At 49.4% G+C, this 17,484-nt stretch overlaps 1 protein-coding gene across 1 annotated transcript; it reads right to left on the reverse strand.

Annotated features, from left to right (window-relative positions):
* Nucleotides 1-17,052: 17,052 nt before the first annotated feature.
* Nucleotides 17,053-17,484, reverse strand: LOC109758734 (cysteine proteinase inhibitor 8-like). The gene has a single exon (XM_020317600.4). It carries the CDS (start codon nucleotides 17,454-17,456, stop codon nucleotides 17,109-17,111), a length of 348 nt encoding a protein of 115 aa, XP_020173189.1. The 5' UTR covers nucleotides 17,457-17,484; the 3' UTR covers nucleotides 17,053-17,108.

A 17,484-nucleotide genomic window follows, 5' to 3' on the forward strand; every position in this document is an offset into this window, starting at 1 on the left:
TGGCTAACAAGCCGGATGCCCGAGGACCCCTTAGTCCAGGTCTCCCTCAGTAGCCCCCGAACCAGTCTTCAATGACGAGGTGTTCGGCTCACACATTGTCTTCGGCATTGCAAGGCGGGTTCCTCCACCGATGGCTTCCAAGTAGTGTATTCGACCTTCCATTTAATGTCGTATCCCTCGGTTTCTGTGTATTAACAACTTCAGCTTCCACGTGTCGAGCGAATGCGAGAGGTCAGGGTATTTTTGCACATAACACCCCGGCCATGCGAGGGATAGCGTGTATTTAAAGAGATTGGATCTCATATCCATCTGACATCTCGCGGAAGAAAAATCCTCAAAGATCGTCAGGAAAGAACACTCCAACATGTCTAGCATTCCCAGCTCCTCCTCCCGTCCCTGCGGCCCAGAAAAAGGCGAGTGGGAGAAGTGCTCCGTATCCCATAGTCAGCTGGAGAAGCTGCAGATACAGGGGTTTCTCCCCCTGCGGATCTGGTCCTGTTCGAGCAGGGTTGGCCTCCTTCAACGGCAAAACCCAGGCGGAGGATTTCCCCAATCCATCCAGGGGGAACGAGTGTGTTTCGTCCCCTATCTGCCAAGGGGTGTGGGATTTCCAATTCATCCATTCCTCCGAGGGCTTTTGGAATATTATGGCCTCCAGCTGCACAACTTTACTCCAGCCTCCATCCTGCATATTGCGGGTTATGTCGCTTTATGCGAACTATTCCTGGGTTGTGAGGCCCATTTTGAACTGTGGAGAAAGTTATTCTGCCTTGTCACGCGTAACCACGAGGGATCAATATTTGAAGTGGGCGGAGCCGAAATATGGCGCATCGCCGAGAGCGGATACCTATCCGGCACACCGAAGAAGGCATCTGAAGAGTGGACTTCTGAGTGGTTCTACATCGAGGACGTCGCACTTCCTGACCCAGTCCGGAGGGGTCTTCCCGAGTTCACAAGTATTCCTTTGAAGAAACGCCATAGCTGGCGTCCTCGAAGCCTCGAGGAGGAAGACAGTGCGGAAGTCCGCAAACTCTTGAGCAAGATAAAGATGCCGCCCAGTCCGGATATACGATAGTCGAAGTAATGGCGACCTCCATAGTGCGGGGGGTCCAGCCACTCCAATACAGAGGACTTCCCATGTGGCACTACAATGGGGAAGATGACGCCTCCCGCTGCGGCAGGAAGGGTCCGGACACCCCTGCCGCCCTGGCCAAAATATTGGCCGAACTGTTCAAAGGGGAGGAAGAGGAGTTCCTGCGCATCAAGCACAGGGAAGGATATTCTATGTACAATCCTCCTACCTGGGTAAGCTCCCAACTCCTCTGCCCTACTCATTCCACTCCCTGAGCTATGCTCAATGAACATTAACCTGTCCATTTGTAACAGCACTGGCGAAAGATTTCTGAGGGACTTTACAGCCCCGCCCCGCAGCCCGAGGGCCACAACCGGCACCTTGACCCCGGATTCGAAGAGGATCCGGATATATTCGTGGTGCTCGAGAATGGGGTGTTTTACCAAACGAGCTACGACGGCACAGAAGTAGCCATCATCGCTGATTATCCCGGTCTTCTCCCCGCTTTACACGTAAGTAATCAGGAGACACCTTGTCCAAAAGAGTTCTCTCATTCTACCTCACCCACCGCACCGTCCTGTGCTTCAAAGGGGAGGCACTCGACGCGCCATGCTACTCCAAGAGTGATTCCAAAGAGAGCGTCTCCCGTACCGGGCAAACCTTCGAAGAGGAAGGCGAACGAAGACACGGTCGGGCCCTCATCAAAGAGGTACGAGTTCGCAAGTATGTTTTTGTTTAATAGTCGCATCCAACTGTGACTTTCATGATTGTCCTATATCAGGAAAAGAGTTCGCCGGACTGTGTCTGGGGATCCGGCTTGTTATACTCCGGACAGCCGGGATCCGGCCCCAGTCGAGGAGCCGGGGGCCGATATGGGAGTGACGCCGGACTGTCCTCCAGCTGAAAGCTCGGAAGATATGTCCGTCACCAACTCAGAGGTGGAGAGCGCCATGAATCACCGGCGCCGGAGGGCCATTTTACGGGACCCCCACTTCTCGGACGAGGCTTTTAATGCCTTCAGCTCGGCTGATGCCTACATCCGAGCTGCTCGAGATGGGCTCAGCAGAGCCACAAAGCAGCATTTCAAAGATGCGCAGGTAAATTTATTGTGTCCGAATATGATAATCATATGCCAGTAGCCCCCGAGACTTAAAGTAGTTGGTACAACTGATTTGAGGATCGCTGTATAAGCAGATTCTTTCTGAGAAGAACGACCTGCTAGCCCAAGAGCTAGACAAGTGCCGGACACAGTTAACTGCATTTACCGCCGAACTGGAAAAATCCAAGAAGGCATCTGTAGGTAATATTTCCCTCCGTCGAGAAATAATAATTGTATAGCAGCTGTGTTAACACTGTGGCTTATCAGGATCGTCAGATCAACTGGAGGAGAAAGAGTCGAAAAGACTACATGCCGCAGGCGAGCGGGTGCTGGCCCGAGTCAGACAGGAGAAAAACAAACTTCAAGATTCAAACACCCAGCTGGGCGAAGACTGAAAGATGTGCAGGCCCGTAAAGGAGAACAAAAGGTTGCGAGGCAGTATCTTCAGTATGTGGACGAACTATATCTTATAGTAATTCGGACATAACAGGGACTGACAGATTTATGTCTGCAGGTATGCTGACCGGTCGTCCCGAAGAGGAGATGTCCGGATTCTCGGGCGATCTGCTACAAGAGCTGTCGCGCATGCATGAGCAAACTCGGCAGGCGATGCAAAGCGTTGCCAAGGCCGTGTGGCCATCTGCCTCTCCTCCAGGAAAGATGGAGGAGCTCCTAGAGTTATTAAAGGGAGCGCGGAAGTGCTTTCGATTGTGGAAAATATCAGCCTGCCGGGAGGGTGCACGAGAGGCCTGGGCCATGGTGAAAACGCGGTACACCAAGCTTGATCCGAATCATATGGCTTGGGTCGGACCTCTAGGGTCAGATGGGAAAGAAGTTCCCGTTAGTTTGGTATATGACCAAGTAAAAGTAGCCGCCAAGTTTTCCTAATAGGATTGTAAGTTAGATAGCCTGCTGGACGGTATAGAGGAGGAAATGTTTGAGTCCAAGTGACTGTGTATTCTCCTTCTAGCTGAATTGTAAAACGATTGTCATGGCAGACCTTTTCACTTCGACCTCTGGACCCGAAGGTGCGGAGTGTTTCGGAATACTATTGCGGCCGAATAGACCGGTGTATGCTTGGAAACCAGGCGTAGGGGTCATAGTTGCTTGAACAGACAAGTTGTATCCGGCTAGTTATGCTATATTACATTAAGATTGTAAGAAACATCTTCCAAAGAGAATAGTTCCATTAAGGGTTCCTTTCCCTGGGTATGCATGCGTTAACACGCATGTCCGAGCTGTGATTAAAAAATCGCAGTATGTTTTAACTTCTGGGGGTTCACAATGTAGTAAATGCAAAAAACATCTTTAGTCCACCAACCGAATATTCCCTTAAGAACGCTAGCTTTCGGCTTCACCCAGTCTGAGGTACACATCCGGATGACCCGGCAGTAACAATCGCAAAGGTCCTCCCTTTATGCCCTAGCCGAACTAACGGGAACGTAGGGCATAAGCACAAGAGCCAGGCAACCCAGCTTGGCCAAAACTTAAGTCATATCGATGCATATAATGGCGAAGAAAAGGGACATATGGAAAAACGCATATGTAATGAGCTTGATGCTCGGAAAATAATAACAAGCTTCTATCCAAAAAGCCCCCAGGTATGATGGATGTACATATTGAAGTATGTGTATGTTACCAATGCGCGGTTGAGCCGCGCGAAAAGCTTTGAGGCTAAAAGGAAAGGGGAAAAGGGGAAAAGGCGAAAAGAGAGGAAAAAACAAAAGGAACATTAGGGAGAAGGAAACAAACAAAGAGTTTGGCACTAAGCATAGAATCTTCGGAGTCTGGCCGCGTTCCAAGGGTTCGGCTCTAAGCGATTATCTGACGCATCACGCAGGCGGTACGCTCCTCCAGTGAGAACTTTGTCAATGATGAAGGGACCTTCTCATTTGGGCTTGAGTTTGTCCTTTTTCTTCTCCGGCAAGCGTAGAACGAGTTCGCCAACATTGTAAGTCTTGGCCCGTACTTCTCTGCTTTGATATCTGCGGGCCTGTTGTTGATAAAATGCGGAACGGGCTTTTGCAACGTCGCGCTCCTCCTCCAGGGCGTCTAGGCTGTCCTGCCGATCGAGCTCGGCTTCTCTCTCTTCGTACATGCGCACTCGAGGTGAGTCATGAATAATGTCGCAGGGCAACACCGCCTCTGCGCCGTACACCATGAAGAAAGGTGTGTATCCGGTAGTGTGATTCGGCGTGGTCCGCAGCCCCCAGAGTACGGTGTCGAGCTCCTCAACCCAGTGCTTGTCTGATTCCTTCAAGGATCGCACCAGCCTGGGTTTGATGCCGCTCATAATAAAACCATTGGCCCGTTCGACTTGACCGTTTGTTTGCGGGTGATAGACGGAGGCGTAATCGAGCTTAATGCCCAGATTGGCGCACCAATTTTCACCTCATCGGCTGTAAAGTTGGAGCCCTTATCAGTGATGATGTTGTGTGGAACACCATAACGGTGTACAACACCGGATATAAAGTCTATCACTGGTCCGGCCTCGGCCGTTTTAACTGGTTTGGCCTCTATCCACTTAGTGAATTTATCCACCATGACCAACAGATATTTTTTCTTATGGCTTCCTCCTTTAAGGGGTCCGACCATATCAAGCCCCCAGACCCGGAAAGGCCAAGTGATGGGGATTGTTTGCAGAGCGGTGGGTGGCATATGGCTCTGGTTAGCAAAAAGCTGGTATCCGACGCAACGTTGGACGAGGTCCTGCACGTCTGCTCGGGTCGTCGGCCAATAAAAACCTGTACGGAAGGCCTTGCTAACAAGGGCCCGAGCTGCGGCATGGTGGCCGCCGAGACCAGCGTGAATTTCAGCCAGGAGCTGCCGCCCCTCCTCCTCGGAGATACATCTTTGAAGGACTCCGGTAGTACTGTTCTTGTAGAGCTCTCCGTCGTGAACCTTATAGGCCTTCGAACGCCGGACAATGCGGCGGGCCTCGTTCTGATCCTCAGGGAGTTCCTTCCTATTAAGGTAGGCCAAGTAGGGTTCAGTCTATGGGGCGATTACTGCCATAATGAGCTGGGCCGACGGTGTTATTTCGGTGGCTGAGCCCCCGATGATAGAGGTGTGTTCAGAATCTGGGGTTGTGTTCGGGTCCGGACTAGTGTCGCCGCCCTCCCCTTGCCACACCGCGGATGGCTTAAAAAGCCTTTCCAGAAAGATGTTAGTTGGGACGGGGTCGCGTTTGGCGCTGATGCGAGCGAGGACGTCCGCCGCTTGATTACTTTCTCGAGCCACGTGATGAAACTCGAGCCCCTCGAACCGAGCCGACTTTTTTAAGACGACATTGCGATAAGCCGCCATCTTTGGATCTTTGGCGTCAAAATCTCCGTTTATTTGAGATATTGCGAGGTTTGAGTCCCCACGCACTTCTAGGCGTTGTATGCCCATAGAGACGGCAATCCGAAGACCATGCAATAAGGCCTTGTATTCGGCTGCGTTGTTGGAGTCTGTATATAATATCTGGAGTACGTACTGGACTACATCTCCAGTGGGGGACGTTAAACGACACCCGCTCCTAATCCTGCCAACATTTTGGAGCCATCGAAATACATGACCCAGTTGGAATATGTGTCGTACTCTTTAGGGAGTTCGGCCTCTGTCCATTCGGCGATGAAGTCCGCCAATACTTGGGATTTAATGGCTCGACGTGGTTTGTATGTTATGTCAAATGGAAGGAGCTCAATGGCCCATTTGGCAATCTGGCCCGTAGCATCGCGGTTGTTTATTATATCATTGAGTGGTACTTCGGAAGCCACCGTGATCGAACACTCTTGAAAATAGTGTCGCAGCTTCCGGGATGCCATAAAGACCACGTATGCTATCTTTTGGTAATGAGGGTACCGGGATTTGCATGGTGTGAGAAGAGTGGATACGTAATATATAGGCTTCTGAAGTGGGAACTTGTGTCCGACCTGCTCTCGCTCAACAACGAGCACGGCGCTCACCACCTGGTGTGTTGCCGATATGTATAATAGCATGGGTTCGCCCACATTTGGCGCGGCCAGGATTGGGATGCTCGCTAGGAGGGTTTTTATTTCTTCCAGTCCGGTCGTTGCCGCATCTGTCCACTCGAAGTGATCGGTGCGCCGGAGTAAGCAGTACAGTGGCAATGCCTTTTCTCCCAATCTGGAGATAAAGCGGCTTAACGCTGCCACACATCCGGCCAGTTTAAGGTTTGTTGGTGTAGCCAATTGCGACAAAGCTCGGATTTTAGCTGGATTTTCTTCGATTCCTCTGCTGGAAACAATGAAGCCCAGCAGTTTTCCGGCGGGGTCGCCGAAAACACATTTTTCTGGATTGACCTTAATGTCGTATGTACGGAGGTTGTCGAATGTAAGACGTAAATCGTCTATTAGCGACTCGACGTGCCTGGTCTTAATGACGACGTCGTCCACATATGCTTCTACTGTCTTGCCGATCTGCTTTTCCAGGCATGTTTGAATCATGCGTTGGTAAGTAGCGCCCGCGTTTTTGAGCCCGAAAGGCATAGTGTTGAAGCAGAAAGGCTCATATGGGGTAATGAATGCCGTTGCGGCTTGATCGGACTCCTTCATCTTGATCTGATGGTACCGGAGTATGCGTCGAGAAAACACAGTGAGTCGTGTCCTGCGGTTGCGTCGATGATCTGATCGATCCGGGGGAGGGGGAAGGGATCCTTAGGGCAGGCCTTGTTGAGGTCTTTGAAATCGACACATAGGCGCCAGGATTTATCCTTCTTTGGTACCATCACCAGGTTTGCTAGCCAGTCCGGGTGTTTTATTTCTCCGATGAATCCGGCTTCGAGTAACTTGGCTAGCTCTTCTCCCATAGCTTGTCGTTTGGGTTCGAAGAAACACCGCAGTGTTTGTTTGACCGGTTTATATCCCTTAAGGATATTGAGGCTGTGTTCGGCTAGCCTGCGTGGGATTCCTGGCATGTGAGAAGGGTCCCAGGCAAATATGTCCCAATTCTCGCACGGGAACTTTCGTAGCGCGGCATCGACCGTTGGGTCGAGTTGTGCCCCAATAGATGTTGTCTTGTTGGGGTCCGTTGGATGGACTTGGAATTTGACTATTTCTTCTGCTGGTTTGAAGTAGGTGACTTGGGTCGTTTGTCTAGGATCACGTCGTCCCTATCCACCCTAGAGCGTAATGCGGTTAGTTCTTCGGCCGCGAGGGCTTCAGATAATGCCTCGAGGGCCAGGGATGCGGTTTTGTTTTCGGCGCGGAGTGCTATGTCCGGATCACTGATAAGAGTGATTATGCCGTTGGGCCCGGGCATCTTGAGCTTCATGTACCCATAATGTGGTATAGCTTAGAAGCGTGTAAAAGCATCTCGTCCCAGCAGGGCATGATATCCGATGTTGAAAGGGGCCACTTGGAAGGTTATTTCTTCGGACCGATAGTTCTCCGGTGTGCCGAATACCACGTCAAGTGTGATTTTTTCCGCACACTACGCCTCCCGACTGGGGATGATTCCTCGGAAGGACGTGCTACTTTGCTTGATGCGGCTCCTATCTATTTCCATCTTGTGGAGTGTATCCTTGTAGATGAGGTTTAGTCCGCTGCCGCCGTCCATGAGAACCTTGGTGAGCCGAAAGCCATCCACAATTGGACTGAGAACCAAGGCAGCTGGTACTCGGACTACTCTGTGTTTTGGTTCGTCACTGGCATTGAAAGTTATAGCCATGTCGTTCCAAGGGTTTATTGCTGCGATTTGGCAGACTTCGGCGACTCGCGGAGTGCCCTTTTGCGCCTATTGTTTGAAGCGAATGTCTCGAAGACCGTCAGTACTTTGCGGTCGTCGTCTTCTGGGGGGTGTTGTTCATGTGTATTCTTGGTGAGGATATCTTCGCCGCTCTTGGCCACTTGCCGGAGTATCCAACATGCTCTAAGGCTGTGGGTTGGTATGTTATTCGGTGTTGCGTGTATTTTGCATGGCCCATCGAGCCATCCTTCCAAAACGGTTCCGCGCCCCGTGGTGGATTTGTATTTCTTTACTATTGGGCCGGGCGTGCCACGAGGGTGCACCCTTTTCCCCTGAACGAGGGGTTGAGTGTGGACCGATGGTTCCCAACGGGCTGCCTGGGTTTTCCAGGCGCTTTCCATTGCGCTATACTTTTGTAGGATAGTTGCCAGGTCAGGAAAGTGTAATATGCGATGGCGGTTGATGGCATTGAGGATTCCTTCATCCATGCAATTGTTTCAGAACGCTGAGATTGCTTCCTCGTCGCGGCAATCTTTAATTTTGTCTTTGACAAGAAGGAATCTGGCCCAGAAGTGGTGGACCGTTTCTGCGACTGCTGTTGTATGCTCATGAGAGCGCTTATGTATGGGTGGGTGGGTGGTTTTAAATCCGAACCCTGACCCAATGTTGGATCCGGAATCTGAAGGTCGTCCGAATTTAACAGATCGGGCTCCGGGATATCCACTGATTTCCTGGGCTTGCCGTCCGGTTCTATGTTCGGAGGGCGGGATACATCTCCTCGCAGATGGGTGTCCGGTTCTTTGAGATCGGAGATCTGGACATAGTCCATCCTTAGTATGGAGGGAGAGTTGTCGTCTCTCTCCTCGACTACCGCTATCTGGTGGGTGATCGGTGGAGATTTGATTTCTCTCTGATCGGGTTAAGCCCAATTCGATCGTAGTCTGTAGTGACCCCCAGGGTGGCGATGCGGTCGATGAGTTCGTTTAAAAACGAAAGCTTCGCTTGATCCATCTGCTTGGAGTGTCCGGAGTCGATACGAAGGGGATTTTCGATGACCCGGGAGGTCACCGTCGGCTCAACGGCCGAACGGGCGGTCATGGTAAAGCCGCCCAGCCAGAGGGTTTGGCCTGGGGCCAGCGCTCCTCCGGAGGTGATATTGTCCTTGAGAACAAGGCGAGCCATCGATCCTGTCTTCGACGCCACAGTGGAACTCTCAATGAAAGCACCAATGTCGCTGTCAAAACCGGCGGATCTTGGGTAGGGGGTCCCGAACTGTGCGTTTAAGGATGATGGTAAAAGGAGACGGGGGACACAATGTATACCCAGGTTCGGGCCCTCTCTATGAAGGTAATACCCTACTTCCTGATTGATTGATCTTGATGAACATAAGTATTACAAGAGTTGATCTACCACGAGATCGTAGTGGCTAAACCCTAAAAGCCTAGCCTGTATGACTATAGTTATGCCCTCTCCTCCGGACTAAGTCCTCCGGTTTATATAGACACCGGGAGGATCAAGGGTTATACAAGGTCGGTTACAAAGAAAGGAATCTACATATTTGATCGCCAAGCTTGCCTTCCATCCGGACACGGGTAAAGTTTTCGGTCTTTATATCTTCACAGCCCATCAGTCCGGCCCATTGCTAACAGGCCGGACGCCCGAAGACACTTTAGTCCAGGTCTCCCTCACATACGCCATACGAGTGCGGCATAAAACTGCAAACTTATAGCAAGACACAACCGCTTTAAGAAAAAGGACCAAGTTACTCTCGGGGCTGCATTCAGAAACAGCTGGCCGCTAGCCAGCCAGCTGGGTCACCGCCGCACCACTATTCGGATGGCCTTCTCTGACCACCCGTCTCGCGGGTGGCGAGAGTGAGGCGACCCGGCAAGATGCAACGGGAACTGACAGGCGGACCTAGCCTTGACAATTGTGCACCATGGTGACTCCGGCCGGACGACCCTCTCCAACCACATACACCAGCAGGGGCGACCTCGCGCACCCGCCTTGCACGAAGCAAAAACATTGGTTGGCCCGGCCTAACCCTCGCGCCAACTATCAAGAGGACCTAGACCCACGCGTGACTTGGCGCCCCGGGCGGTACGCAGGCCCTGCCTGTCACGACCGAACTAGCCCGGCATGGGGCGAGGACGGAGACACGCGGGTCCAGCCTTCCCATCGCCCGCGGGATAGCGCACGGGGACTCTCGCTCGCGGGCGCTCCCGAAAGCCCCCCATGACGATGGCCCGGGGCACACCTGCGGTCCACCTGTCAATTGTCAAGGACCGACGAGGCGGGTCGCTCGGGCGCGCGCCGTCTAGGCAGTTCAGACGGTGCGGACATCCCCCGAGAGGTCCCATATGGCAAGCCAGCTGGGAACGGACGACGCGGAGGCACTCTTCAGTACTGCTATTTTATTTTATTTAACAACACAATTTTATTTTATTTTACAATCACAATTTTATTGTTTAAGAGTATGTCACATTAACTATTAATAGCATGTCTTTTCCCTTAAAAAGAGCATGGAATTTTTAATATTAATAGCATGGCATTTTTACTGTTAAGAGCATGACATTTTTATTATTAATAGCATGACATTTCCACTATTAAGAGCATGGCATTTTAAATCTTAATAGCTTGTCATTTTTACTATTAGGAGCATGACATTTATCCCTTCAAAGAAAAGCATGGCATTTTTTATGTTAACAACATGACATTTTTACTCATAGGAGCATGATATTTTTAATATTAATAGCATAGAATTTTATATATTGAACGCAGGTCATGTTTTGCATGATTTGTTTTTATATGCCTCCAAGGAAAATTCTGAATTTTTGTTTTTCAGAATACGGTGATTACAACGAGGTGAAGTTATTCCAACAAGTTGCCACGTGATCATTTTTACCATTTTTTGTGGGAAAATTAAAATACCTTTTTTATATTTCTATTATTATATGCTTTCAGTTTTGTTTTTGTAACTTAACACACTATTTCGTGAAGCCATGAGGGGTGCCCCCCCCCCCCCCCCCCCCCCCCGCCCATCCCGATCGAAGGGAACAATTCGTTCGCTGTGGTGAGGCCTCCTTGGAACATTCTCCAGATATTGGCATCCAAAAAAACGCTGCACCTTCAATACTGGAAATGGACCAGTGTTTATTGCATCATAAATACATTACAATCATCCCTAGATGACTGTGCTGCCACGAGTGTTGTTTCCGAATTGCCAAAAATAATTTGCTGATTTTTTTTATTTTTGGCCACTAGTGCAAATTCTGGGATTTCGACTCTACAAAATTCAGGTGTTTTCATTTTTATAATTGACAAGCCGAAATTTTACCTTCTTCACTATGTCCCATGCAACCCTCATATTTCTGGAAAATATTTACACTACCAGCGAATCCTGCAACTAGCCTCGTAGTTCAACTTGGGAGTTTCAATATCAACCGCCTCCCATGGAAAAAAATAGAGAGAAAAAAACAACCACCAAAAAAATCAGCATCAACCTTCATTGCATAATCTGATGACTAGCATCGATTGAGTTATAGCTATTTCTCAATCGACTGGGAAATACTCCTGGGAAACACTTTTCAGTCCCGCTATATAGGAGGTTCCTTATGAATCCATTGTTTATAGCACCGTTAGATAGGAAATATGTTGGTGCTCCCGGGAACACGCAAAAAAAATTGCAGGGTCGAAAAAATATTTCTAAGTGTGTATAATTCCAAACAAAAATTTAGCGCATACATCTCGATATTATATGTGTGCACGCCCAAAACGCCACTCTCACCGTTAGATTCCTTATAAATCCATTTTTTATAATGGTTATATGGTAATTCCATAAATTTTCCCATTCATTAAAATGAAAGGTGTTAGAATAGATTCCTTATAATCCCTGAAAGATTTGCTTTTCGAAAAGGAAGAACCATAGATTCCTTGTGATCCCTAGCATATTTATTTTTGGAAAAGGAAGACCATGCTTCCAAAATCTGTGCCTACGAGAAGAACAGAACCTTTTTTTGGGATTTACTATTTTATGAGACCCAGTGAAGTCAAAAACAACAAACATAAGGGCATCTTGAACGCTAACCCTGAAAATCGACACATTATTTGTCCACGGACTGGTGCAGAGGCATCGCAGACACGGATATGGGGGCTGGGAACCAACCCTTTCCCCTAAACGTTCGGCCCTATTTTTGAAGTCAGCAATGCTTAAAATAATAGCATATCAAATCTTCGATGAGGGAAAATATCCAAATGTGATAGTAGTTCAAATTTAAATATGACAATCCAACTAGTTTTGAAATAAAATAGTTCAAATGTGAACTCAACTCACACATATGTTCTAGTTGTCCTCTTTAACCGTCCACAGATGCTCAATCAGATCGTTCTTGAGCTGCTCATAAATTGCTCAACCCCGAATTTATTGGCACATTTGGACAAACTCATCAAACGCGGCCGGATTCTGATTTGGAAGTAGGATAAGATCACCCATGTGGTCAAATTTCAGACCGCTGGCATCACCTTCACCCTCATCCTCCATGATCATGTTATACATGATCACACAACATGTCATCACCTTCCACAAGGTCTCCGGATCCCATTGTTTAGCAGTTCCATGAACAACTGCAAAACAGGCTTGGAGCACTCCAAATGTTCTCTCCACATCCTTTCTAGCTCCTTCTTATCATTGGGCAAAGTGAGATTTTTATGACCAGCTAGCTCAGTGATGGTATTCCCGAAGACCACACACACAGGATAGGTACCGTGAATAGATAGTAGCCCAAATTGTAGTCATGCCCATTGACAGTATAGTTGCATGGAGGAGGTCGTCCTTTAGTCAACCTAGGAAACAATGAAGACTATTGCAGCACACTGATGTCATTGTGAAACTCGTGTATGCCAAAGAAACTTTAAAAAATCCAGAGGTCTTGCGATGCAACTGTTTCAAGAATGTTGGTGGGCTTCTTAACATGGCCCAGATATTGCCCGTGTAGAGCTTTTGGATAGTTCTTTCATCTCCAATTTATGCAATCAAGAGATATGAACATACCTAGACATCCTCTTGCTTCCGAGAGTGTCATGAGCCTTTCAGTGTCTCTGCGACAGTTGATTCTCTCAAGTACTAAGGTACAAACACCTCTACCAATGCAGTAGCAAATTTAATCACGGCATCTCCACATGTGCTCTTAGACATCGAAGGTACTTGTCCCACGAATCTGCAGCCGTGCAATATGCAAGCATCTGTAATGCAACCGTGCACAGAATCCAATTCTTCGTATGGCATCCTTCTTCAAGATGAAGTAGTCATCGTAGGCCCGGGCACCATTGTAGAAGCGACCAAACACATTTTTCCGCATCCGACTCAGCACCTCGAGGACTCTTGATCATCCCCTTGAAATTGAGAACATGCTCTTCCTCATGCTCCGCGTCTGTAAGGACCGTCTACATGATCGCCGTTTCATCCACATAATCCTCGTCATCGGATGAGCCATGAGATGACTCAACGTAGTGCTCATAGATATACATCATGTTAGAATCCATTGCTTCAAAGAAGGGAGTAAAGTTGTCCAAAATTTAGCATGGGCATTTCACCAAACACTTGCCGGGCGTGGTGATCCCACGGACAACATAGGGGCGGACGGTACCTGCATGTCGGACAAACGAGGGCTGTGGAACAGCGGTGTTGGCAAAGCAGCATGGCGGCCAGGTGGAGCGGCAGAGGTCACAAAGGTCCGGCAAGGGCTTGGCGGGCGGCCAGGATGTTATAAAGGTAGCGTCGGCCAGGGAGGAAGCACTTGTAGAGAAAGCGGGAAGAGACGGAGACGCGAGGTCTGTGTGTGATTTTGGATGGGTCAGAGTCCTACGTGCTGGAAGTTTGTTTCTGGTTAGCGGAAAAATGGGCGCGTGGAATGGTCCACGGACCGGTACGAGACAACTATGGATGGAAAACTGCATCTGGATGCCTCCGTTCGGTCTGTTTTGGAGATGCGCTAAGACGGCAAATAAAGGTTGACATATGACAAGAGGCGACCAAGAAACACCTAATACGGAATCGCCATGTTCCATGGAGAGCTCATTATGAAGTTAGAAAAGAGAGTATAAAGCATGTATTTCAAACTTTCTTTAAAACATTATTATTTGGATTATTAACATCTAAATACTACTACTGCTGCTACTGCCGAAGATTCTTCTTCCTATTGTTTCATTATATGGCCAATCTGATTCATGTGGATTATATTGCAGGGTACTTTTCCCGTGCAGTACATGTCTTCATTCACACTTCCGTGGTGAACTTATGATCTGGCTCACTCTGGTTCCTATCGCTCGACATCAAGCTAACCCCACTCCACATGCTTCAAAAGGAAAGAAGAACTCTAGCAAACTGCTCTCTCAGTGGTATGTCTCTCGCCTTGACGGACCTGCTATGTACCCTCCTCCATGCTCGCCTCTCTATCATTGGCCACATCAAGCCATGTGGGGACTAGGCCCGTACAGCGGCAGGTGCTTGCATGGGTGCTTGAGAAAAAAACCTGATTTTTTTCCTGGGATTGGTTTGAACAGGTGCTTAGGAAAGGAGACAAAAGCAAAGGTTTGCTTCCAGTGCCAGCGGTGCTTGGGCAAAATAACTGCTCACTTGAGTCACGCTGAAGGCAAAGAAGCAACGGAAGCACCTCTGCCTAGCACCGCGTTGCGAGACCGCATTTATTTGCGACGGTATGCTGATCCTTTTTCTTAAGCACCCGTGTGTTAGCACCTACCATTGTACAAGGCCTAAGGGCATGTTCGGTAGTGCTCCACGGTCACGAAGTCCCTGACTCCATCGCCAGCAGCCAGCACCTAGCTTCTCCCCAGAAATCCTGGAGCGAGCGAACAGTACAGTTCGATAGCTTCTTCTCCCGAGCGATCCTGCCAGGATGAAAAACGCATGCACAACGATTTGGTCCATTCGTGCAGGCCTAATTTGTCTGTGACTTGGGACAACCATGGGGCAAATCCCAAAATTCGTGCAGGCCTAATTGCGGCACGAAACAACGCTAAATTGGTTAGTTGTCGCTGCATTTTCCCCCGATCAGCTGAGATTCCATTTTAACGGGCCGAAATAGAGGCCCAGCCAGATCTGAGCGCATATTAATCCAGAAAACCTAGCGTCATTCAGTCATTCTGTCAGATCTCGTTCCTTTGTCTCCCTCTCCTCCGAAAAGTTGTGGCGGCTGGGCGGCTCTTCATAGCTGTGCTCGGCGGCCCGGAGGCAGCGACGAGCAAGGTGGCGACCAACGCTCCAGGCAACAGGTTGCAACCAAGGCTCCTCGAGACGGCTTGAAGCCTACATAAATGATCCCACATCCGTTGTCTATTTTCAACTCTCGGTTCGCCGTAAACAAAGGTTCCCCTCCATGATATTCCGGAGCCCCCATTTACAATTCTAACATCAATGGTCCGTTTGCAAGATTCTAGTATTGTTACTATCAAAGACTCATCCCAAAATAGTGCCAATCAACTACTTCTGCCACCACTACTCATACCATGGAAACCCTTCGGACCAAGTTCCATCTCTTTTTTTTTTCAACTTTCACAGACTCTTGTCTAGTCTCACAAAGGAAGACTGGCTTGAGGTTATTGGCTTTTGAGAGCGCCAACACCTCACGAACTGTCTGGCGGTCCCCTCCCCCTCCTGGGCAGTTCCACGATAAGATATTCATTGAGACGGGCGGTCCTCCTCGAAGAAGGGCACCAAATGTTGTGGGTTCTCGCTATCCTTGGAAACTCTTGCCCTCTTGCTACTAGAGCTACTTGTAGGAGAGTTATTCTCCTTCAAATCCTTGCCAGAACCATCAGTGATAGCCAGCAAGGGTTGCGGGGTACCAGAGGCTGCCTCGAGCGCCCCTTCTGCCTTGTCCGTGTCCAGTCTCTTTCTGGGGACCTTATCCTGCACTATGTTGCACCCTAGGATCTTCACGGGGCACATGGACATGTCCATCATATCAGGATCAACCACTTTCTTCCCCAGCCCTGCCGATGCATTCGTTGCCAGAGATTTAACATGCACATTCCTGGAACGATCGGCCTTATGTTCCTCTGCTGACTGAGAGTCCCCTCTAGGTTGGGTGCGTCCGCGTACAGCCACACGCCAAACTTCATATCCTTCTCCTCGTGTATACCCATTCCGCACTCCTTGAATTCATGGCCTACAAGGCCACACATTCTGCAAAATCTTGCCAACTTTTCATATCGAACAAGGTAAACATGGCATTCTCTACCACGGACAATACTCACAGATTTCGTCAGGGGCATTCTGATGTCATGCTTAACCCTGACTCCTACATAGTCCCCCCTGATATTACCATCCAAGCGCATCTCCATGACCTCTACTGCACCCTTCAAAATGTTCTTCTTGCAGTAAACATCTGGAAGCTTATGGATTTGCAGCCAAATAGGCATATGAACAATGCTAACCTCCTCTGTTTTAGTAAAACCATCATATGGGCATAGTAACACTGCCCAGTTGCGAAACAACCACGGTCCCTGTAGCGTAATTCGCTCCCAATCCCCCAAGCACGACGCCTGCACGACGAAGCGATTGGGGCCGACCGGACGGAATCTTGCCCGCTGCATCGGATTCCACGCAGCTCTCATGTCCTTGTAAAATGTCGATTGACTAAAGGTTTTCTTAGTATGAACCCTAGCTAGGGCAAGCCATCGAGTACTTTCCTGGAGTTATGGGTCTTCCTCGTCAATCACAATGTCCTCGAATTCCTCTTCATTGAGATCAAGCTGATTAAAAAAGCCCTCGAGATCGGACTTGGCGGCAGACGCGGACCCGCCGCCTCCGCTCGTGGCAGAGTGGGCGTCCGAGGGGGACGCCAACCAGACTGATTAGCGGATCACCTGGGGCCTGCCGTCGACGGGGAGAACTCATGGGTAACCTAGATCGCCCGAGAGGAGGAAAACCCTAGCTGGTTTTCTATGGCAACTCCATACAGCAGGCTCATGGCTATATTATTAACCATGCTCTTAGTGTGTGCTTGTACGGGTTCAATACTATGTACTATTTCGTGATATGAAAACAAGCATATACTTTATCAAAAAGAAAGCATGCATACTTGCACAACGAAAGTTAATGCCTGTGATGTAGAAACAAATGCGTATAAATTCAAAACTGGAAATCGATCGTTTTTATTGCATCGTCAAGACAATACAATCAGCAGGCCCTCCCTCGCGCGAGCGGTACATATGTCACTCGATGGATCAGTTGAAAGAGTCGAGCCGTTGCGTGTTGGTCCAGTACTGCACGAAGATGAGGGCGGTGTGCGTGCTGGCCGTGCCGTCGACGTTCGTCGCATCAATGTCAAGCAGGTAGTTGAGCGCCGGCGCCACAATCTGGAACTGCCCGCCGTTCACTCTGGTGAACGTCAGGCGGTCGCCCGTCTGATCATTGTGCTGCTGCACGGCCCATCGACCGAGCTCCTGGATGCGCGGGACGGAGAGGTCAGGGATCGGCTTGAACGGCGTGTGATCCTGATCAAACGCCGCCGTGCAATCAACAGCGGCGGCAACGACGGCGAGCGCGAGGAGGAGCTGGCTGCAGGTCGCCATGGCCGGTCTCTGCTGGCTGGTCCTGGTC

The sequence above is a fragment of the Aegilops tauschii genome, chromosome 2, assembly GCF_002575655.3.
Source record: "Aegilops tauschii subsp. strangulata cultivar AL8/78 chromosome 2, Aet v6.0, whole genome shotgun sequence".
Lineage (NCBI taxonomy): Eukaryota > Viridiplantae > Streptophyta > Magnoliopsida > Poales > Poaceae > Aegilops > Aegilops tauschii.